Source organism: Manacus vitellinus, unplaced genomic scaffold, assembly GCF_001715985.3.
Source record: "Manacus vitellinus isolate BGI_N305 unplaced genomic scaffold, ASM171598v3 scaffold_23_pilon, whole genome shotgun sequence".
Lineage (NCBI taxonomy): Eukaryota > Metazoa > Chordata > Aves > Passeriformes > Pipridae > Manacus > Manacus vitellinus.
Genome location: NW_021939718.1, coordinates 11,074,472 through 11,099,603, shown reverse-complemented (window position 1 = coordinate 11,099,603; position 25,132 = coordinate 11,074,472). Strand labels below are relative to the sequence as shown.

At 38.6% G+C, this 25,132-nt stretch overlaps 1 protein-coding gene across 3 annotated transcripts in view; it reads left to right on the top strand.

The window, feature by feature from the left end:
- VCAN (versican) overlaps nucleotides 1-25,132 on the top strand; it is a 95,243-nt gene that overhangs the window by 48,605 nt on the left and 21,506 nt on the right. For all 3 annotated transcript variants that reach the window (XM_018072899.3, XM_018072898.3, XM_018072897.3), the window contains 3 exons: nucleotides 13,389-18,875; nucleotides 20,955-21,068; nucleotides 23,158-23,271. In XM_018072899.3, coding sequence (XP_017928388.2) covers nucleotides 13,389-18,875; nucleotides 20,955-21,068; nucleotides 23,158-23,271 — 5,715 coding nt within the window. The remainder of the gene's footprint in view (nucleotides 1-13,388; nucleotides 18,876-20,954; nucleotides 21,069-23,157; nucleotides 23,272-25,132) is intronic.

Genomic DNA, 25,132 nt, shown 5'->3' with positions numbered 1-25,132 from the left:
ATCTGTGAAACAAGCATTTTAATTTCACGGTTTCCATTCCATGCATTACTAGTCCTAAACAAAGTGCCAGATTATTTTAACATTCCATTAGTCTGTAGCAATTAACAATGCCATGTACAGTGGAGTCAGCTAAAAAATGGTTAAAACACTCTACTGCCTCCTGTGATTTGGGGAAAGGGGGTTTTTTTCATGTTTTTTTATCATATCATGGTATTTTTTAAAATCGGTTTTAGAGAATATGTGATGCAAATTGACATAATTTTTAATTCTGCCTCATTTTTTGGCTGATGGTTCTGTACATGTGTATGTAGCTTCAATTCCATGGGTATCCAGAACAGAAACTTCTAAAGTAGTAATGAACTGCTCGGTTTTATGTTGATTATATCTCCATAATGCAATAGCTGAAGGCTATGCAATTTCACAATAAAGAAGCCTGTTAACTGACTACTATTTAAAGATGTCTTGGTAAAACCTTATTTTTTAAAATGAAATGTAAAAGAACTGACAAGCAGGACAAAGCACAGAATGTTGTTAGGTTAAATGTTTTATTCTGTTTAATTATTTTATAGCTGCATAATATATTTTTTTTAAGGAAGACAGTAAAAATGGATCCTATGTCTTATATACCTTAACCCATGCACTGCTTTTGAATGGTTATGTAAGAAACTGTTTCCTAACTGGTTCTCTAAAGAACTCATCCAGCAGAATCCATAATTTATGGGTGTCTTGGATGATTTTGTCAGGTTTTGGCTTGGTAAAGTTCCATTCAGAAATTAAAAATCAGCAGTGGTTCCCTTGAGATATGCCATATCCTGGCTGGACTTTTCATGCAGTGGTTTTGTATCTTTATTCACTTGATGCTTTTTATCCCACTTTATATTTACAAGTTGTAAATGGGTGGATTTTTGAGGGTTGCAGACAATTTTAGCAGTTTCTAGCAAGCAAGACAGAGTGTATCCCATGGAGAACAGGGGCCCCTTTGCTCTTGGTGTGTGTCCTACCTCCTGTGGAGTGTGGGGGAGCAGCACTGGCTCAGGTGAGTCCACCTGTGGCCAGGTGGAGGGAAAAGTAGGAAGGATTTTTTTTTGTGCCTTTCTTTTCATTCTCAAACCCTCCCTAAACTGGCACCAGCTTTGCTGAGGTGCTTTGAAGTTTTTGGCTAGAATGTGCTACTGGTGTATGGAATGTGTTATGGATGTATGGAATGTGGGGGATATATTGTTCCTCATTATTGCTGTAGACTCAAGCTGCACTGGATAGTTGTTGAATGTTGACTGGGTTAAATTGATCTAAATATGGTGGCAAGGATATTAGTCTGTCTTAGACACACATCCTCCTTAGTATGAAGCGCACAATATAGAACTGAAACTTGATATTAAATATTTTCATTTCTTTAGCATATTAAGCCCTTACATTTATTAGACCAGAAAGTTTCTCCTAGAGGACTACTTTCCTTATCTGAGAGGTAAATAGCTATACTCCTGGCCTTCAAAATGTATCCTTGCAATCAATTAAAACTTTCATAAAGGAAATTTCAGTTACTTTTAGATTAAAAAATAAATACCCTGGAAACAGAAGTAATTTGGAGTCCTGGTGGAAGGTCAAGCTCATTATCTTAAATTCAGGAAAATGCCTTCAAGTGCTGATAAGAAAGAACACACAGCTGAATAGATTAAGCTGCTTATTTGTGTAAGAACACAGCAGTTTTCACTGAGGAAATGTATTGTACAATCAATCCTTGTAATTCCATGTGCTCAAGCGTAAGACAGGTGCACAAATTAATGATGTGTTTTCTCTGACAGCCCGTGGCACATGGGCAGGTGTTTCAATTAATGGGGAAAATATATTTGTACATGGGGAAACATCTCTTTTTATACCACAAAAAGGACATGTTTCATAATGGAAGGAGCTTGGGACTTTCATCTGCTTGGGTGGAACTGGAGGCTATTCCCTTGGGATTATGACCATACTGTGGAAGTGAGAAAGAAAAATATCTCCTGCACTGTGAGGTGTTACCACCTGAGCAGCTTTCCATGTCATCAGAGGTGACAGAGAAGTTAATCTTTCACTGTGAGGATGCAAAACTTGCCAACTTGTGCCCTGTTGTATCCTCATAGCTCCGTGTGTTGTAGCAGTGAGGACTGATGCTGGTGCTGGAAGGTATTAGATTAGCAGCTGGAAAAAAAGAAAAAAAATACCCAAACCCAAACCTGAAGGAACTTTTCAGCTCATAAAGCTTTTATGAGCTGAAAAATGCTCATGGGGGTGTTGTTTAACAGTGGTTGAGGGGATGCTGGAAACATAACTCCCATCTGTATCAGGAGTAATTTGCACACCTGCATTTTTTGGAGACATTTAAAAGTCTTTACTTAGGGAAATGTGTTTCAAAGTGCTTATTGAACCCTGGGACTCACATCAGCTCTGTCTGGTTTCTTGTCCCTTCCAGCTTTGAAGAGAATGAAATTGCAGGAACTTGTGCTTTGTAGATGTGAAATTTTATGGAAAGAGGTTACAAACCTTTGTATTTCGACACGTAATTCTCTGACACGCATATTTCTGCCTTAGCAATGTGAGAAGGCATGCGAAATTTGAATGAAATGTAGAATGGTAATGAGTCATAGTTATAAACCTTAACAAAGAAGGTAGAATGGAGTCTTTTCAGGCCCATCTTAGGCCTTGCCTTAAAATTCTTTTAATCCTGTTGTCTTCACAGTTCCTTCTGGAGGACTGTCAAAGACCGTCATGGCTCTCTTTAAGCCTGATTCTAACATCTAGTCTGAATTGCTTCTTGGCCAGTTTATACCCGTGTTTATTCTTGCCAGCATTGTCTTTAGCTTGAATAGGTCTTTTTTCTTCCTGACACTTATCCCTTGGTACTTTTGTTTCTCTGTTCAGTCATAAAGAATAACCATGTCCCCTTTTTTCAGCCTTCATTTTGCTCACTTCTGAGGGGGATGTGTGTGAGAGAGTGGGAATGCACTGGTACCATGCTGGGAGGAGAGACTCTGGCTCTGTCCTGGGGGCTGAGGGTGTTGGGATGACTAGAGCAGATGAGGATGTGAAGGGGAAGGAGAAGTGTGGCTCAAAATGCCATTTCCAGACAGCTCCTCATGTCCAATAAAGACAACTCAAAAGCTTGGAGCATGGATCTGTCTGCACCTGTACCCACATTGTTCTCTCCTAAGTTATTTTATGTATGCCCTATGGAAAATAATCTATCTGGATATCACACTTTGTGGTGTACACACATGGGCTAGGTGCAATTACTGGTGTACTTTTCAAAAAGTACAAGCATTAATTACAGTGTTAGAGAGACTTCTGCTGAAGGAGAGGAGACTTGGTGTTTTACTTGCTGAAATCACCATTTGTTTTTTCCTCAAATGAAGAGCATGCGCTACTGAAAGGCTATTGTTTATTCATAGCACCTACTTCAAATCAAGGTTTACTGTGAGGAAAGATTCTGTAGGCTGACCTGAATTCATTTCTAGTGGGATGTTGAAGCAATAGTAAGAGTGGCCTCATGTGGGCTGAGCCAATTTCCCGTCTTTTTAAACATAAAATCTCCTATTTGTTTAATGGAGGGCTGGGCTTGTCTCCTTATTAACTCTAATTTTCAAACAAAACAGGTTTGTCAGTGTCCAACAGGCATTGAAGTAATTTTCATGTCCTGAATGACCAGACACTCCATGTTACTCACAAAACCTGTCACAGGGACAGCCACATTCCCCTTGTTGTGTCTCAAGCAACTGAAGTGTTAAACTCCAACTGAGATGGCCAGATTCTGATATCATCTTCCCAAGGGTAATTACACCATAGTAATTCCAATGAGGTGATTGAGGGCAGAATTGCTGTGTGGATGTGAGGATAGTAGGTATCAGAATGTCTTCATAACATTTTTGATGCTCCTGGATCATTATTTTTTTATGATTATTTATGATTACGATTATTTTTCTTTAGAACACATTTGAGTCACACCTTCAACCCAAACTGGTAGAACCATTGATTAATTCAACCAGTAGGAGTTTTTCTATATTAGAACACTTGTTTTTCACTGCTGCTGTGGAGGGCTTTTTAAAATAGGTTGTACACCATCTCATATAAATCATACTTAAAATACAACAGCAATGATGCCCTGTATGAAAGCAAGATCTAATAAACAGGTAATTGTAATAAATTCAAGCTTTTTGCACACTTCTCCTTTTTCCAAAACAAAGGAAAATGAAAAAAAACAACCAAAACCCCAGCCCCATATCCAACAGAGCTGAAACTTGAAACTTAGAAAGTTTCAGAAGAAGCTAAGACTGAATTAGTAAGTGATCTTCAGGCCACTATTTCTGGCTCTTCCTGAAGTCTTATTATAGAACGATAATTTCTTTTTCCACATTCCTTTCTAGACCTCTAAGGAACAGTGCCCTCACATTAAACACTGTTCAGAGGATGCCTACACATTCCCTGCTGTTTTTGCACTGTATCCAAGGAAACATCTCAGATTTAGACATAGAGATTACACATTTCTTGCTTTCTTATAGCTCTTTGTTTATTCATGAGAGAAATGAAGGATTTTTAGTCATAGGTACAATGTGGTTTTTCATACTTTTGTTTTAAGGAACAGGAATCCTTTTAGAAGTTTTGTTTGCACGTGGAGAAAGCCTTAAGAATTCCTAATGCAGAAAAGATGAGCTGTCTTTTACATGGTGATGCAATATGAATTAATTTTTTGTTTTTAGGAAAGTGGTTTTCTGCACCAAAGTTTTCTGAGTGTATCCAGACTGTAACTTTCCAAGTATGTAGTTTCCAGTGGTCTTTTTTTTTTCTTTTTTTGCAGTTGTTCTTCTCACCTTTTAAGATTTACTGATTGAATTAATCCTTGCTAATCCAGCCAGTCTTTTTCTATTTCCCTCTTTTTGGAAGTGGTTAGCTGATAAATTTAATCAATGATATACAAAATACCCCGTAGTGTCTTTCAGGATAGTTGTGGATTTTTTGCCTGGCACAAGTGAGAATGAATGCAAAGTATTTGCTGCATGTTTTCTGTTTCCTTTGGGAACATGCCACTGAAGTTATTGATCTTTTTCTATGGAGTAAGTCTTTTTTTTTTTAACTGCTCATTGAATTAGGACTTTTCTGACCAGTGGTGTGTTACTATTTTTGCTTAAATGAGGAGAATTCAGTGTGAAAACTCTCTACTTCCTGAGGAAGAGAAATGTAGTTGGAATTTTATTCCTGGTCAGGAGGGATCTTATCTTCCATGCTTTGGTGTTACCTCTGCTACACTTCATTAACTTTTTGATACCGACCATTAGCTCAAAGATTGCATAAGAAACATTAATTTCTAGCTTTCAACCAAAATCTTGGATTTTTCATGCAATACCTCATCAAACAAGAGTTCCATAGTTTTAGTGGGAGGTTTTTTGGCATTAGGACAAGAATTTCCGTGTCTGATGTAATTTTATTTTTTTTTTTTCCAAAGTAGCAAGAAACAATATGCCTATATGCACAAAGAGCAGCATAGGGATTTTTGATCATATTTTATTGTGGCATTTGTCTAAAACATTTTTTTCCTTTCTTGGAAGTGATGATTAAAATGATTCTGGGGTTACTTATATATTTACTACTCCAGTAAATGGACTTGTAGTGAGTTCCAGTGATGTGTTTAGCCAAATACTGAGCATTAAAAGCAAAATTCATGAGTCCTTTGGAAATGCTGTGGACACTTAGTCCAACTGACAGGCAAGGATTAACCCAAAATGTTACTCAAACATGCATTTGTTCATACTTTAATTGCATTTTTTGACTTCTTGACTCACATACATTTTTCAGTTTATTCTGTCCACATACAGAACTTCTCAAAAGTAAATTAATTCTGTAGTTATGTCACCATTTTAGTACAGGATGGAGTTTGTGCTAATGGGTTCATAGTCAAAAATACCTCCCCCTCTGCTGATTTTTACTGGTGTCCTGGACTTACCACAGCTAGGCATCTATTTTCAGTTTTGCCAAGGGAAAAACCCCTAACCTTGGATGAAAAAAGTTCTGTTTTTAAAAGCAAAATGCATGTGATTATATGGCTAAAAAGAAGCTTATGTTCTGTATGCGTTATACGAAATTGTGTCTGAAAGAGAGTCACACTTGTGTTATTCCGTCTGCAGCAGTGGGTTTTTTGCAGCCTTATGCTGGTTTAACTGAGAATCTGGTTTATCCCTGGGTTGCTTTGGTTTCTTAATACCCAAAGCAATCTCATTTCCTAACCCCTATAGCTAAATTTAAAACATTTTGTGTTTTTTATTATTTTCAGAAGTCAAAGGGTGATGTTAATAATACGCCATTAAAATTGCAATTACAGAATCCACCCTGTGTCTTCTGAGTAATAGTTGAAAAGCGGAAGATTCAGATCTATGTGCAAAAATCCATGTACCATATATGTCAATATTTGTGTATGTAACCACCCTAATTATGTATTCTAAGACATATTTGCATTTAAGATGTCATGAAGATCCTCTAATAGTTTGAGTTATCACTGACACTGTTGTAGCAACTCAAATATTTTTGAAGAAGCAGATGGGTCTAGGACAAGGGTGTTTTGGGCCTCAATGAACTACTCCAGCAAAGCTTTAGCGGTATTTCACTGAAGAAAAATTAAGCTTAAAAAAATAGATTTGCTATGACAAATCATTATATGTTGCTACATGATTAATAACTCTCCCAAAGAAGCAGGGACTGCAGCCAAACAGTGTGATTTTGAGTGTTGGCTTCACGAACAGTGGGCTTGTGCAAACACTAAACTAGAAGTGTTCTTATGAGGTGTTTGAAAAAACGCTTAGAAAATGGTAGGAGATAAAATAGCAGAAAAGTACCAAGATAAGTGGTATAAATATCTCAAGATATCCCTTCCCTTCCCTTCCTTTCCCTGCCCTGCTCTGCCCCAACCTGTCCTGCCCTGCTCTGCCCTGCCCAAACCTGCCCTGCCCGAACCTGCCCTGCCCAAACCTTCCCAAACCTTCCCTTCCCAACTTTCCCTTCCCTTCCCCCTTTCCCCTTCTCCCTTCCCTTTCGAGTTGGACTTCCCCCTGTGCACACCCAGACACACCAGCTGATCAGACACTGTGCAGCTGCACAGTCCATCTCCTTGCTTTGTTTGTGATTCCACCTGGAGGAAAATGATTTACTGCATGTCAGTTGCTTGGGTTTGGGTTGTTTAGTCCTACTGAGCTTTAGAATTGTGCCTGGGGAGGTTTAAGTTAGCCCTTGCTGGGACTTAGCCTTGACACTGCAATTTTTAACAACTTGACATTTCCCTCAGCCTGAGGGGGAGGAATGAAGGAAGCCATGAGGCTGAGGGAAACACCAAGGATTGCCAGAAGTCTTCATGAGATGCTCTTGAAATAGAACAGTTTGTTTCTGACATGGTTTCTGCATCATCATGTCTATCACTCTAAAGTTTGGCAGAGATGTGTGAGCACATCCATGGATCCCAAAAGCCTTGTGAAGAGCAGTTTTTCACCACAGCGACCTCCACTTTCCACAGGTGCCTGTGGTCATAGCCAAAAACTCCATTAGGATGGAGCCTGGGGGGACCGGTGTGGCTGTAAAAAAGGCTGCAATTTAGCAACATGCCAGAAATTGATGCTCAGGTTTCCAGCAGGGTTGTATTTTGCAAGGAAATCCCCAAATATGGTGAAGCAGAGGACTGGATAAGTGAATTTCAGTAGGCAAGGCTGGCCACCCACCTTGAATTTCTTTCAACTTCTACTCAGCCAGCTGTGCAAAAATCACCCTTTACAATGATTTTCTTCCAGAAGTTTACCTGAATCATTGAAATTTTTATGCAAGGTAAATTTATATGTGTGTATGTATGTATGTATGTATCTATCTATCTATCTATCTATCTATCTATCTAAAATGCATTTGTCTCTTTTGACTCTCGGAGGGATAACAAAGCCATAAATTTTGATAAAATTTAGAAGTTTAAAAAAACCCCAATCCAATCCCCAAACTATTGAAACCTGCCCTACAACCTTAAGCAGTTGTAAAGGGAGCCAAATTTAACAAAAATTTTAGGAATACAGAGCCAGCTGGGAAACATTTTAAAGTGAACTAAATAAAATCTTTTGTTTACTTAGATTGAGCAGTAATCAAAAACTGGGTTTTACTACACCTCATCATATATACTAGTCACGTTAACATGAGGTAGAAGGATTAAAAGTATCAAAAATTTAATTTTTCTGGACCTTTCTTAGTGGACTTTTTTGTGTTTGTTTTTGTTTGTTGTTCGTTTTGTTTGTTTGTTTGGTTTGGTTTTTTAACTCAGGTATATATATTAGTAGCCATGTTTCTTTAACACCTTAGACTATCTCCTTGGCAGTATTCCCACCTTTTCCTGAAGGGGAGATGGGATATGCCTGGAGCACTGTTGCACTTTGACTGTGCTTAGGTAGGTTAATGATGCTACAAGATGGCACAAGTTGGAGGAATTGCACGTACCAGAGGCTGACACTTGAAATTTCGCTTCAGCAGGAAATGTCCATATTTCAAAATCTTGTTTCTTTTGAAATGAGATGAAAAGAAGAACATTTAAAAAAATCCTTTTTCTATGGAACAGCCCTAAAGATGTTATCAAATTGGTTTATTTCTGTAGAATTGAAGCTTTCTGTTCCAATTTAATATTTTAAGGGGGAAAAACCCCACTAAATTTGAAGGTTTGGGGTTTTTCTGTTTGTTTGGTTGTTTGGTTTTTTTTGTATGGGAACAGCTTGTCAAATCACCTTTTTTACCTCCTCAATATGCCTTTAAAACAAAATATATTCAACAAGACTGGCACATTCCTGTGGAATTGGTCGAAGCTGGGGTTTTTTTGCTGGAGGACTTTCAGCAAAGCATAGTCATAAAACTGCTCAAGTCCACCCAGACTGCAAATCTGGTCCCTGGCAGAGCCGACTTCAGGGGAGGCAGAATATGACATAAAGCTGTTTAAGTCTTTCCTCAATCCAACGATAATATTAATTACATTTTAGTTTTAATTCACTTGTATATAATTCTATTGAAGCCAAAAAATAAACTTCTGATTATCAAGTGCAGGAAATAATTTGACTAATGCAAACTGTTTTGATCTTTCATGCAGCCCTGTCTTGTGGCTATGGGTTCTTTGTAGTGAATATAACGGATTTTGTGATAGTATCACATTTATCACATTGTGCAATGAAATACTTTTGAAATGAGCAGCCCAAAATAGTTTTTTTCTTATTCATAAAATCTTTTTTTTCTATTTAGCTCTATTCTAATCAAAATACAGGACCTGATTTAAAGTCCACAGAACATTTTGTGACCCTTTCTGTGAATTTCATGGGTTTATCAGACCTCTAACCCTTCTATAAAAGACTGAACTCTGCTATTGCTCACAAACTCAGCATGTTGCTCTGAAGCAATAAACAAACAAACTGCTGAAATCTGCAGGTGAAATTCTGTTATCTGCAGGATGCCAGGTTAGATGCTAACAGCCTCCTTTTTAATGAGAATGTCACAAAATTGCTCTAAATCCATGTCTACTGAATGAAATATTTTGGGTTTTGAAAGTTTGGAAAACACCAGAGCATGTTTTATATTTAATTCCCTACTAATTCTTCTTCAGCTGCTTATCTGATTGCTTTGGAGAGAGAAAAATGCTTTTTACTGCCTGCCCCCTCAAAAATAGTCTTGGAAAAGCTCTCTGTAGAATATTAAGTCTTCTGAAGAGAAAATATTACTGCATGATACATATTTGGATGTATGCAGGAGTCGGCTTGTGCATCAGGAGCAGAGAGGGAATTTTTCTGTTTGATCCACTGAAAAACTGGTGTGGGTTTGGAACCAGTTGTGACTGATTAGAAGAAGGGTTGTAATGAAAACTGGTGCCACCTCGGGCAGTGGCTCTGTGGTTTTTTGTAGTAGCAGTTTAAAAAGCACCCTGTAGCTAGAGGGATTTTCACTTCACAGCTACTGTTGTTGAGGTACATGCCTATTCCATACAGGTAATTTAAAACATCTAGACAGATGGACTAAGAAACAATCTATGCTGCATATACACTCATCCATCTATCCATTCCATCTCTATTCCAGTGCATACCTCATCACTTCCCTCAAAAAAAGAGGTTTTACTGATAAATCTTCCTCAGGGCTTATTTGGATTGGCTCTCTGAGCTGACAACCCTTGGCTTCACTCCTTTTTAGCTACTTGTTTTTACTTTCCTTTTCTTGGAGTCAGTTACAACTTGCACAAGTTGAACAAGTACTTCTTTTGGCTGGTTTTGCATGATGACATGTGAGCTATTGATAAACGTGTTTAGTAGCCGAAGTCCTTTTCCTTAAAGTCCTAATTTCATCTCTTTTTAGTAGTCTTTGGTCTGTGCGTCTTTACCTGCAGCTGGAAGAGGCAACATGATCTTCCTAAAAGCTGGTTATTTTTGCCTTGGGGAAAAAGAAAATACAAAATCCCCAAAGACACTTATTATTTAATGACAGAGCCTCCTGAAAGTTTATTATCAGAATATCATACTTTTAGCTAACGTTCTTTTATGTGGATCTTTGTGGCATGTGAGATCTTGAAAAAGCTAACAAAGTAAAAGTAGGGTCTGATAGAGATCTCTGCATATGTAAGAATTTGTGTGTGTCTTCTAGGTGAATTTGGAACAGATGTTACTCACTAAATTTATTACCTACTATAAATGACTTCCCGTGAGTCAGTAATTTGAAGGACTCTCAGGTGTGCACTGCTGCAAAAATACTACGCTGCTGGTCAGAACTTGTTAGTCAGGGCACCCTCCTACAAATTACAGCCTACACAGCCCCATCCAGGCTTTAATTTGTTTCTTTTAATGTACAGTTCTGTGCAAAAGCATGCTACAGGCTTTGTCACACAAACTCAACTGCTTTGTATGAAATTATAATTAATCTTTATGGTACACTAGTCTATATGCCAGGTTATTTGTACATATTCTTCCCTCAGCTGTGTATGCAGTACAAGACATCTTTCTTGCCCATGCACATTTTAGGTGTAGTTTTCTGGCCCTATGTGTGGGTGCGGTTACTTCTTAGCAAAATTAGTGAAAATCAGAAACTATCAGAGCTCCATGGTAGCTTTGCCTGGCTATTCTTTTGCTTATTGAATTTCCACATATTTTTTCACAATTTCTAAAAGATGGTATTCAATTCTGTGTTGTTCAGAGCTTCTACTTTTATGAAAACATGTTTTCTCAGTGTGACTGGTGGTGCTGTTTGCTATAATTTGTGGATTCTGCAAGTGATGTTGTTAAACACTTGAAGTCATATTGCCAGTCTTGGACAGATTACCAAATTCCTGCTTTTCACAGAGGTCTAGGGAAGCTCAAATAAAACTTTATTTTTCTGTGGTTTTGGGCAGCCTCTGTAAATATTTTCAATTTATTGGAGAAAGAAATTCTTCCTTTACAGGCATTGCATAAAATAACTCCCAAAAAGCGCAGGTGAGGGAAGCAAGAAGAAATCTCAGTTCTATAGTCATCTAATACAGCTGTCATGGCACAAAGTAAACACCAGGTTTCACTGGGGCAACGTAGAACAGCCAGGCAGAATTGAGGTTTAAAACAACCTTTATTTCATAGCACTGGGAGCGCTGAGCTTAGTGCTGTACAATTGGTACACTGTGATTGAAATAAATAATGCTGAAGGTGATTTATTTTCTCTATTCTTCAGCTGGAGGTTTAGCAAAGATAAGACTCAGTAACACTTATGAGTTTAGCTGTAAATACAGCATAAGATATTAGGACATTAATTCTCAATGGAGTTGGAGTGACCTTTTCAAAACCAAGTTGCTGTCAATTTCCACACACAGAACAGCCCAAGCCATGGAATCACAAGCCTTTTGCAGTGCTCTGTGTCAGTTCAATGTGACTTAATACATTCTTTTCCAGAATGATCACCTGATGACTCTTTCTCTAATGACTCAGTAGTCATAGAGGTTAAATGATCTTCACAGGTAGGGGAATTACTTTGAAACAGTGAAGTACCTTGACTCAGGTTCTCATTGTTCTATATCTTATAAATAGTTTTAATGGGGAAGTTTTGCTTAAAAAAAATGAGCTCTGTCATATTCTGTAAATATATTTTGAGGATCAGTCAATGCAGACAACACAGTAAGGCAGGAGTGCCATTAATTCTTTCAGATCATCTTCTGGCAGATGTGGACAAAGCTCCATTGGCTGCCCCAGTTTGTACCAACAAAAAGTAATTTTGCATTGGACAAAATGATTATAAAGATAGATTCAGAAGAAAGAAATTCTCATAGAATAAGATTTCAGCTCAAGGTTTCCAATTTAGAGTCACTTGGACAAGCTTGAAATGTAGATTTTTTTTTTTTTTTACTAAGTCTGTTGTATTCTTTTTTTAAAAAAAATTTATTTATTTACTTATTTATTTAATTTTGTTGTAATGGGGGTAGCGTCTATTGTCTGGAACAGAAGGCTTGCAGTAATGTTTGTGCTGAAAGGGCAAGTTTAAAAAGTGTCTATGGAGTTTGGGATCATGAATATTAGAGGAATTCGTGAGGCTTTCTGCAGCTAAAATCTTGCCTTCTTAGATCTCCTTTCTTCCTCCTTTTCTGCTTAGCCACCTAGAAAAAAATCCGAGATGTTTGCGACCTGTGGGAGTGTGTAAATACCTTGGAGTGAGTGGTAACCAGAAGACAATTACTGGACTTTACTCATGTTATGCTCTGAGTGGTGCTTGATTCTTAAATCTGTGATTTTTTTTCATATTTGCTTCATAATGCTTTAAAATTCCAAATAGCAGTCACTTAGTAAAGCGATACTTCATTCACTGACCTAGGGTCCAAGTCTAATGAACAGAGGAATTGATGTAGTTTTTATGGTGTTCCTAGTAATTGAGTTACTCTATGCTAAGCAATAATGGAGATGCATAGGTATTACCTGTATGTCCTATTTTATTTTAAACTTTACCTTGCTTAGCTTTGTCTAATTTTAGTTTTTGGTAAAGGTCAGCTGGTGTCTAAATCCATGGAAGCAGTTACAACAGGTTGGTCTAAAAAATTATTTTCATCTTGTCCATTTCTCATCTCTCCTGAATAGGACAATGTGACTTGGGTGTGGGTTTGGGGTCAAATACATGTGACAATCAACAGCACTAAATAATTATTGTGTTTAATATGCAGAAAGGCTTCAACTAGAAAGTCACACATCATGGCTGAGTTTAACTTTGTGTCAACAGAAGAACACACTGACGTTAAAAAAATTGTTTAATTTTGAAGGCTTTTTTATTTGTTTTTTTTTTCTCTGACAGGTTACTTGTACTTCATGTGTGTACTGTAATGCACAACTATTGCTGTCACTCAGGGATTATGAAAAACTCTCTTTTTTTTGCAGATCATCCGGTGAATGAATTTTTGGATCTGTTCAATCGCCACGTGCTCCCCCATGCAATAGATGAGACCCACATTGATGCAGAGTCAGCTCAGACCGAACCCTGTACCTCAGACTCTGTGCAGGATTCGTCTGAATTTATAATATTGGATCCTTTCTTTCCAAACTATATAGAATTTGAGGAAGAGGAAGACTGTGAAAATACTACTGACGTTACAACTCCTCCAGCTTTGCAGTTCATCAATGGGAAGCAGCAGGTTACCAGTGCCCCTAAGAGCACAAAGGCTGAGGAAGCGAGAAGTGACAAAATTGAAAGTGTTGCACATTCCAAAAATGTAACCTTTGCTCAAATCAATGAAACAAACACATTTATAATATCTGAATCTGAAGCTTCTGGTACTATGCAACCAAGCAAAGCTGGAGAAGTGGCAGGGGGGTTTGAAGTTACTCAGCCAACAGCAGATGTTGCAATGTTAGAGCCTGTCTATAGTGGTGAGTCAGAAGTTGTCACAACAAATAAATCAATAGCCATTACTTCTTCACACAAGCAGTCTCTGCAAAACAATAAAGAGATCATAACATGGCATGGAAATGAGGAGAGCTCTACTAAGGGTGCCAAAAACTTGCTTTTGGATACTATTGAATCTTCTGGAGATGGCTCTATGGAGTCTAATCTATCCACTTCTGCCTTAGAAGTTGTGACAATGTCAAGAAAGGAAGATGATAAAAAAAATTCTGGTGTAACTTCTGTTCCTGATGCATTTACTGTGGAAAGTTCTGCTGTAACTGCTTCTCTGGATGCAGTTTTTATTCCTGCCACAGCACATGAAAGTGTGACTGACCCTATTCCAGAAGAGGCAACCTCTGCTCCAGGAGGTCATTATAAATCAACTGCTAAACTTAGTGCAAATTCCTCTGTCGATAATATTCTGGAAACAAGTCCTACAGCAAAGCCTGAGATGAGTGCTGCTTCTTTTATGATTCTGGAAGGCTCTGGGGATGAAAAAGAGGACATCGCTGTAACAACAGGAGAAATAGCAGTAACAGAAACACTTTCAATGCAAGATATTTCTTTGGGCTCTGGTACAGTAATGCCAACAGAAGTTTCTGTAACTGCCTCAGGAATCACCTCTGCTTTGCCCAGGGGTATAACTCATTATTCTGCTTTTGATCAAAGTCCTGAAGCACCTGTTGCCACCAACTCTGTGTCTGAGTTTATTACGAAAAAAGTAGTTTCCATCTCTCATGTAACTGAAAAAAATATTGATGATGAAAAGGAAATACAGACCACTGTTTACTCAGGTCACCAAAATTCAGCTACTGCTGCAGAGGGAAATTTGGAGTTGAATGAATCTGAGAGCACTACAAGTGAAGTCAGAATTGTAATTCAGGAGCCCAGCTTACCCAGTAAAAGAGTACCAGGTACCATAAGTTCTGAAACCAAAAAGGTCACCTCCATTCCTTTCTTGAGAGACAAGAAGCTTTTTACAAATGAAGGATCAGCAGAAGAACCAGCAGACTTATTTGCAGGGAGTCCCACAAGAAAAGTGGTAAGTACTGACTCCCCATTTTTTGGTCCAGGTTCTGGTGACATAGACCTTATCATTCAGTCTGCTACTTTGACTTCAGTTCCATTAAGGCCTGTCACTGAAACATATACTGAAAAGCATGAAGGAAAAGTTTACAACACAGATGATGCTTCCACAAAGGGTGCAACAACAGAATATGGGAAACATGCAAGAACAGGTGAATTCGCAGTAACAGTTTCAAGTACTGGGTCAGATGGCTTGACAGAGGGGTCTGGAGGAGCACGTGAGGCATCCTTGGATGTGTTTAGTACAAGAAAGCCAGGAGAACAAAACATGGGAACAGAACCAACCTACACAGCTCCTTCTTACATAATATTTGGTTCTATAAAGGAGATAAGACCTCATACTGCACCAGGAATTAAAACAGAAGGTTCAGAATCAGGTGAAGTCCCACCATCTCCAGAATCCATGGTTCATAACAACCCTCATGACAATGTGGTGACACGTGGTACTGGCAGTGGAAAAGCAGCAGCTGAATCCATAGAAAGCAAAAATGCAAGATTTGGTTCTTCTACTGCCTCACTGGGTAAGATTCTCTTGATTGAGCATGGCTCTGGAGAAGAATTCAAAGACGACAGTAGCACCACAAAACTGATGTTTAATGGACCTACCGAAGAAATACTTGGGGATCATTTCTCACTCACTAATCAGGGGTCTGGAGAACCAGACACATTCTTTGGATCACTTGCAAAAACAGAATTTTCACCTACTGGGAGCCCAGAAACATGGGAGAAGCATGACTATCACAATGTTGTCAGCACATCATCTGTGAATCTTGCCTTCACCACTAACCCTGATGAGACAGTCTCAAGTCCTGAACGTGACGAAACCACCATGGAAACTGTAACTGACCTGAGAATGGAAGAGAAAACCACTGATGAATTGACAGTGAGAACTTTTTCAATGAGGATTCCTTTGGTAGAAGATTTATATTCTGGGGAAGACAGGCCAAGGGAAATTTTGCCAAAAGCTATGGAATCTTCTGAAGAAAAAGCAGCAACAGACCCATTCTTTAAAAGTACACAGGCTACCCATGAACATCTGGAATTTTCAAATGTTCCGATTGTCAGTCATTCAGAAGAAAAGGAATTAGAAACCAAACCTGTTCAGAAAGTACTTTTGCCATTTAATGATGACAGAGTAACTGAACCTATAAGGATTGAAAGAAAATACATAAGCTCTCCAGTTACAGATATAGAACAAGAGAAGAAGTTGATACAAAACATTTTCCCTACAAAAGATATTCCCAGAACATTACTGACATCTCAGGAAGAAAAACAATCAAATAATGAGTTCATTAATGATCCATTATTTTCAGGACAGGGATCAGGAGATGACCTTGATGTAATTCCTTCTATAGTGCCATTGGTTGTTAAAGGAATCAAGAGTCCTCCAACTTTTCATCCTGCAAACATGGGACCTGAACTTTCAACTGTAAAGACACAAGACTTTGAAAGAGGAAGCACCCAAGCAAACACTGAAGTTAATGAAGAAGTTTCAAATGCTGTGACTGAGCTGCTCTCAGAAACTGGAGACCAATTCCCCACCTCTGTGTTCCCCAGTTTCCCAGCTTTAACGGAAGTCAGCTCCAAGAGCTTCATCTCCAAACAGATGGAAGAGATGACCCATTATTTTGTGGCAACTGAAGAACCTCACAATCGGGAAACTAGTTATAGGAGAGGAGAAAATGAAACAGATAGGACAACGGCTACTTCTAAAGCTGTTTCACGAGAGGAAACTTCACATTTTGTGATTAAAGGTGGAGTAACTCCTGGGTCTGTTATACTGAATGGAACTCCCAATCCTCAAGCAGACGAATGTCTTGTAACATCAACAACAAAAATGCCAGGCAGAGTATTACCTGAAAGCTCTGGAGAAGGATCTGGCTGGGTTGCTGTTTTGGATTCATCTTCTCCTGACAAGTTTACTCATCTGTCAATACCCCCGGTATCAAAAGTAGAACTAAATGCTTCATCTAGTGCTCCTGGGCATATTTATTCCAAAGTTACGACTACAGAGGCACTGACAGATGGGCCACAGACTGTGATCACAGGACTAGCATCCCTTTTTACTGAAGAAACAGAGATTGTGTCAAATCCATCTACTGTTCATCCAAAGGCAACTACATCAGAAGAACTAGCAAGTGACACGGGGATAGATGAGAAAATTATTCCCATGATTGATGACAAAAAAAGCACTTTATTGAACGTTTCTGTTTATGGTGACATCATTCTAATTGAAGAGAGATTTCAAATCCCATCAGAAGACACAACAATTATAGACATGGATCACTCAAAATCAATGCCTGAAGATATAATAAGTGTGCAGACAATGCCAAATCCTGTTACACAGTCAACATATGGCAGTGATGATGATAGTATTACATCTAAAGGAGAGAAATATAATTCAACGCCCAAATTTTCCATAACCAAAGAGAAGACACTTCAATCTGGTGATAGTCTTTCTTTGATTACTTCCAGTCCACCAAGCAGAGAATCGGTAACAGCTAGGCACAGACCAAAACCAGATGATATGGATTTGGGTTCAGGGAACGCCATGAATGTTGCAACAGAAACTCTCACCACTACTGAACTCTCTGAACTGAGCTTTTTCCTTCCTACAGCACCATCTCTGGGAATCCCTCAGGTGCCCTATGAGTCTAAACATATTGTAACCACCACCACAGAAGACAGCTATGAACCAAATACTTCAGCAAACAACAGAGTAATAGCAGATCCAAGTGAAACAATCTCTGTGTCTGACTTTTCTGGAATGGGCCAAGAAGAACCAACCGATTATCAGCCTGTGGTTCCTTCCCTTACAACAGTTTTAGCTACTGAGCTAGAAAAGCCTGTGACAACTGACTTGCTTGAGTTGAGTACTGTCACCACACAGCATGCATCCCAGGTCGTGACTGTATCACCCAGCAAAAATGCAAAAAATCACACCATGGTATATATAAACACAAAATCAGCATCAGCAGAGTATGAGGAAACAGATTCTGGGAGTTTTCATTCTGTCCCTCAAACTCCTACATCCTCAGTAACTGTTCATTTAGCTAATGGAGTGTCTGAGTATCCTGAGGTAATCATTCCAAGTACATCATCATCATCAACAAAGGATTCAGATCAGCCCAATCATTCATCAGAAGGATCCTTCAAAGAGGTTAGTTCTGATATTGCAGCAACATATAAACCCCGTACTACAGACCTTCTCAACACAACAGAGTCTTCTCCGCTGGAGCTTTCTCCTGAGTCTTTCCCAGAAAGCACATCTATGGAAAGTACTCCTCACTTTGGCAGGGTGGTAACAGGCAGGACAGAGGAGACAGAAACCCCTGTCACTGATTTTTCTGTTGAGGAAGAATCTACAGTTTCTGGAGATTCTTCATCAACACATGTCTTGCCTACTGCTTTTCTGAATTTTGGAGAAGGAGTGAGCACAGATGCCCCAAAAGTTAGCACAACAAAAGTTGAAGCTTTCTCAGGGAGAGTGAGTAATTCCCATCAAGAAGAAGACAGGACTACTAAGAGAGAGAACCCCTTACTCGTTTCCACACCGAACTCACCCAACAGCATTGAAAGTGAAGGATTTAAACGTGACCAAGGAGCAGTTACAAAGCTGACTTCACCTTCCCAACTTCTGGAAGGAAGCACAGAAACACAATCAGCTTTGTTTGGTCGAGGGGAGATCACAACAATTTCTTCTAACATTGCAACACATGGCATTGCTCCTGGCAACCGTCCCTACCAAAATGAACAGTCCACAATGAGCTCTGAGGAGCCAAACACTGTTGAAGTTGTAACCTCCTCATTTTCCCTTCCTGAAGTCACTAATGGATCAGATTTTGTGATTGGCACCAGTGTGGGTTCAGTTGAAGGAACAGCAGTACAAATCCCAGGTAACTCCCAAATATGATCACTGTGTTATGTGTGTTTACACCTGTAAAAGTGTTGTCTTAGCTCTGGTGAGAGGTGTGACTACCAGAGCATCCTGTGAAATAACATCAGCTCTTGGGACTCTCCAGCTGTGAGATCAGTGTGGGTGTAACCCGTGCAGAGTGGAGGAGGATGGGGGTTCCCAAACTCCAGCCCAGTGGCTCTTCATGAGTGTTTGCATCATGGAGCTCTGGATCAGACTTGAGGTAACAAGCCAGTTCTAGAAAGTAACACTGGTTGTGGTAGAGAATTCTGCTGTAATTATTAAATTTTCCAGTTTCAAGCAGATAATTTTGTCTGATAGCTCTTCTGTGCTAGCGTGAAGATAGTACTCATACAACTGGTTTGCAGGTAGAGTTGTTCTTAACATCTTGCAGTTGACTTAAAAAGAAACCGTCATGCACATTTTAAGATTAGAATTTTCACAAAAATTAGCACCTCCTAACATACAAGATAACTTTACACACAAGAGAGAAACAAGACCTTGTTTTCAGCCTATCTGTAGCTTTAACTGGTTGATAAAGTGTCTGCCTCTTAAAAATTACAGATCTTTTTATTAGACATCACTTACCACGGAGTTTTTTTTCATGATGGTTATTAGGCACCATTTCACCAAATACATGGATGATGCAGGTAGGGTCTCTATGAGTATTGTAACTTCAATCCAAATTTTTGTCTGGATATAGCTGAGTAAAGAATGGGCTTAATTTTATAGGGGTTTGTACTATTTTTCCTCAAACAATCCAGGTAGCTGTCAACTTGAAAATGTTTACTGGCAAAATATCCAGTCTGCAGTAGGACAAAGCGACAGCAAGCACACAATAAACATCATTAAGGTGCTCAACACAACCCTACATTTGTGACATTCAGTGAAGCAGTCCTAAAACTAACACCCTCTTGTATGGATGGTATCATCCTTTTCAAAACCTCCAAGGTGAAATCCCTAATTATTTAGTTATATTCCCAAACTTATGTACATGGGAGTTTCCTCAGGAGACTTTCAACTAGACTTTCTGCATTCCTATGACTAGACAGGGAACTTGGTACTTTAGGAAGACTGAATGTCCAGTTTGCAAGAGTAAAATAGATGTTATTTACCTTTTTTTTTCCATTGACCATAATCAGATTTTTTTTGTGGAAAATATAATCAGAAATCTTAATTTTTCTCATTTCTCTGGTTTGCAGAAATCTCTGAACCATTTTGTAAATTTTCAAAGCCAGGGCTTTTTTTTTGTACCCTAGAAGGACTGTCCTCAGGATTTCCCTCTAACTCTGAGAAGCTAACACTTAGAAATGGTTTAGTGTGCACTTGTTTGTGTGAATGAGTTCTCCTAGGCATGAAATCAAATGCAAATACCTAGGTATCTAAACTCAGTGGAAATAAACACCACTAGAAGGCCTAAAGTTCTGCAAGGAAAAGCTATTTAAATGATAACTCCTGTAACAACCGAGGATTTCATATCAGGTAAGCTTTTCTCTGACTTTTTAGTTCAGTTACAAATGTACTCAGTATCTTTATTTTTGTTCTTCAAATGTATTTCTAAGAAAGACTTTGCAGGTATTGATTGATTAGATAAAATTAAGACCTGAAACAACAGCAGCCAGTAGTATGTTCTGTGTACCCTGTCATTCTGCATAAACTAACCCTGTTCAAAAGAAAAGCATTTCTCATTCATTGTGCATATGTTTAACTGTTTTCAGCTATAATTAAGCGTCATGTCATGCAAACTAAATCCTTAGAGTATCATGACTGCCAAATACAGTACAAATTGCTGTGAAAAAGCATAATTCTAAAAATAATTTGTATTAGTTCTTAGTAAGTGCCATATTTTGTTGTTGAAGTTAAAATATGGTGATGCCTGAAGACAAGCTTTACTGTTTTACAAAACTATCTTACTTCCAGTGTTAATAATTTCTGTAATCACAGTAAAACTGCACCATCAATGCAGCAATGAAAATTTTTTTTTCTTCCAAAAAATTGAAAATATACTATTTCCTTCAAACTGTGGAGTCAAATTCATTTTTTTCTACTTGTTTAACAGACCAAGATCCCTGCAAGAGCAACCCCTGCCTCAACGGTGGCACCTGCTACTCTCGTGGTTCGTTCTACATCTGTACCTGTCTTCCAGGTTTCAGTGGAGAGCAGTGTGAATTAGGTAAGACGAAGCCTAAGAAAAGTTTTCCTACATGAGATCTGCACAAGTGCTGAGTTTTGAAGTTGAAGAATAACCAGACATTTGAAAAACTCTGCAGTGAGTCCCTTAAGAGCAATAAAATTGAGGAGGTCCTCTCTTTTCTCTCTCCCCATAAAGTGCACTGATGTGTGCACAGAAAGGTTGAGAGAGCTATACAGGAACTCAAATTCAGAACACTAAGTTAAAAAATACCTTAATAAAACAAAACAAACATTAATATTTGGGATAGTTCTCTAAGAGCCTGGAGTAATTATTTGGAAGGCTGGTAAAATAAATTTATCTTAAAAGTGACTGGGAAGATGAGTACTGAATGGCAGTCTGGTATTTTTTTCCCAGGAAATTGTAAATATTACGGTAATCATATGCATATTTGGTATAGATTGGTATTTTTGTGACAACTCTACTTGAGGACCTCTTCAAGCTGCATGTGACATCCATGTGTACCTGCTGCGACTGTGGATTTCCAGAGACTCACCTGTACAGTGTAAAATAACCAGGTTTTCTTCCAGAAATCTAACCAAAATATGGTAAAAGTGGTAGGTTGGCTGTTTAGTGCAGAGATAATTTAGACTGTTGAAAAGCTGTAGGTTTCATTCCCTGTTAAATACCATGGATTTGTCGGTTACACAGTTGCCTGCCAAATTTGAAAGAAAAAAAATATGCTAAAATGAGTTTAACTCATCATATATAGGTTGGGAGAAAAAAATTCAACTCCACCCAAAGGTTGAAGAAATCACTGCAGCATAGCTGTCAGGATTAATATGGTTTTATTTGTGTTCTGTAAGACAAATTTTTGTTTTATATGTGATTTAAAAAATAGTTAATATTGTTCTCTGCTTTCCTAGCTCATCCTGATGAGTTTGGTATTTCACTAGTTCATTAATGGTAGACATCACATTTTAGATCCTGCATCTTAAATCTTTGTCAAGGAATATGGCATCCCCTGGTTGCAAAACATAGGTCAGGTATAATACTTATAAAATAATGATCTGTGCACTTTGTGTCCCCAAGCACTTTTAGAGGCTTATCCAAAAATTGGAGTGTGACTCTCCACAGACCATTGCCATGTAGAAATAGGTTTTGTGATACCTAAGAAAGGAAACCTCAGCATTTTTAGCCCTTGTATTCAGGGATATTCTGTATATAAAGCCTAAAATATTACCTTGAGATCTTTCCAAATGACTGGAGCAAGTAAGACCTGGCAAAAATTTGAACAGAGAATATTTTAAAATAGAAATATTTTTTAAAAAAGCCCTCCTCGTGATGCAGCAATTATTCCTAGTTGCTGTTTTCTGGTTTGTAGATATGTCTACCTTCTGTCTTATGTTTCAATGAGTGAATCATTACCAGCAATTGACTTTGGACTGAGATGTTTGCAAAATCTGCATTAAAGTTTAAGTTGTGATTGTTTCAGAGAAACAGAACTCATTAGAAATCATCATATGATCTTTATGAAAAGACAGACTAGCTTATAAACTATATGAATACTTGTACAAAGTAATGACTTTAAATGAACTAATGCTCCTGTTTAAAAGGTGAAGACAAGGTGTTTTAGCCTTGGAGGAGTGGGGGACAGAAATTGTTACTTATTTATTGTGCAAGACTGCTACTATCTGACTGGTCATTAAGTGATATGGCCTTCATGGTGCTTTGTCCTCATCTTGATAAGATTAGACAAGGAAGAAATGAGAAATGCAAGCCGACAACAAGCCAGTGCCTGCTGACTTGCAGGCTGAAATTAGCAGTGTGTTTGATGCTACATGATAAGATTTCCAATATTTGAGTTTCATGAAGATATTTGAGGTCCTCAGTGCTTAGTGAGAGTTTTTGTGCTGTGGTCACATATAAAAGTCAAATTTTCCACCAGCACAGGAAAATGCTGCATGGTGCAGCATTTCTTCTCATCCACACAGTGACCACTTGGATCTTGCACAGTGTTTTATTCTTCTGTGCTGAACAAGGCCCAGTCACCAGTGTGACTAAGGCTGAAGAGCATTTACCTTGTGGGAGCTGGGTGGGTTGTAAAACCACTCTTATCTTTTTGCTGCAGATGTTGATGAGTGCCAGTCCAACCCATGCAGGAACGGAGCCACATGCATTGATGGCCTCAATACCTTCACCTGCCTGTGCCTGCCGAGCTACATAGGTGCTCTCTGTGAGCAAGGTAAGGTGTGTTCTTCAGCCTGTGGTGATGGAGATTGTCCTTTTCCATTCCAACACCCTTCTGGAGTAACTAGGCAAAGCCTCCTAAACTGACTGAGTTTCTGTCTTAAAAAATTTACACACACTGTAAGACATATCAGAACCCTTCACCTCCAATAAACATCAGTCATGTAGGAATAATCTACTGAATAATTCAGATTATGTATTCATCCACTGAGAGCCATAGATTTTACAGCTTTATCCCAGAATTTTGAAAATTACTTGTTCTGTAGTTATTTCAGCCAAAGCAGGTAGAGGATTTATAGTTATACAAGTAAGTTACTTATACAAGTAAGTTGTAAGAGGCTTTCTAAACTGGCAGATGAAATAAGGTTAAATATCCATGTCTCTGTAATTGTTAGAAAGTTCCCTGCAAGAAATGCCACTGTATTTACAAGAAACATTTATAGTACGAGATGCTTACTCAATATGTAGGAGGAGGACTAGAGTAGCAAAATGTATTCTGTTAATAAAAGTAATGAAGGCATTTCCATGGGAAAAGAAATGGTGTATTAAAATGTAGTTGCTCAGCTCATGAAAATATTTTTTTCTTTTTCTTCAGTTGAATATTTTTGGTCACAGGCGAATGAACTAAACCTTTGGATTTGTTTAATTAATGTTGTGTATTTTCATGTTTGTTTCTCAGTTTCAGTGAAGAGCAGTTTGCAAACTCTTCCAGCTCAATTTATAGAGATTTGTTTGTCAGAGCTGAAAAATCTCAGACCTGACCAGTACTTTTCAAAGTTTAACCTTTTTCAGTAGTCTGGCTAACCTTGCAACTTGAGACGACTTTCTGAATCTTGTGTCCCAAATTATAAATTGACAGTGTTTTCACAACAAAAGAAATAAATGTTCTCACTCCCTTCTTCCTCCCCTTCATTCCAGCAAATCCATAGCAGTGAGTGGCTCTGAGTACCATGGTAGCTTTAAGCTCCTTTTTATGACCTGAGAGTGCATTTCAGGTGGTAAATGGGAACATTTCCTAGTTTGTCAATCAGAACCAGAGTTGTGCTCTCTCAGCTTTGGAATTTAAATTTCCTCCACTTAAAGTCCTCCAGTGGTTTGGGATTTGGGAAAAGGTTTTAGTGCCAAATTTCCGTTCCACCAGACAAAATAAAACTGTGTTGGTGATTCAGACATGGTTGTCTGGCAAGCAGGCTTTATTTCAAGGCACCAGTCCTGACCTCACTAGATTTAAAGACCAGCCAGGATGATAGAATGTGTTGCCTTGGTGCCACAGAAAAGATGGTGCTCACAGAAAAATACACTGAGATTTTATTTCATTATTTTTTTCCCCTTCAAATATAGTATTCATTTTAGAAAACTTAAAAAAAAAAAATCAAGCTGAAGGGCTTTCTTAGGCACACTGCTGAGCATTCAAAATGCCACGGGGGGTCAGGGAACAGGAGAAGGGAGCATGGGCTTCCTCTGGAAATGAGGCTCAAAAAGTAGGAGGTGATTCCATCACATCTGCACCACTGGTGCAGAAAGAAACTCAGAGCTCAGAATTTCACCCAGATGCCCCTGTGAGACTGTTCAATACTAAGGGATCTCCAGTTGAGGTGTCATGCCTGTGTCAGCATTTGGAGGGGATGTGAGTGGGGGACATCACAGCTGCATATCAGGGAGCTTGGGATGGTAGGAGTGAGAGGAACCTTCTAGGAGGTCCAGTCCGGATGAGGGAAATCAGTCCTGAGACTCAGCCATGGGACTGGCTCCCTGGCACCCCTTTTTTTGCCAGGTGGAAACAGTTCAACAGTCTGAGCCCAGGAACATCTTCCTGAAGAGAGCTAAAGTTGTCTTAGAAACAGAGCAGCTGAAAT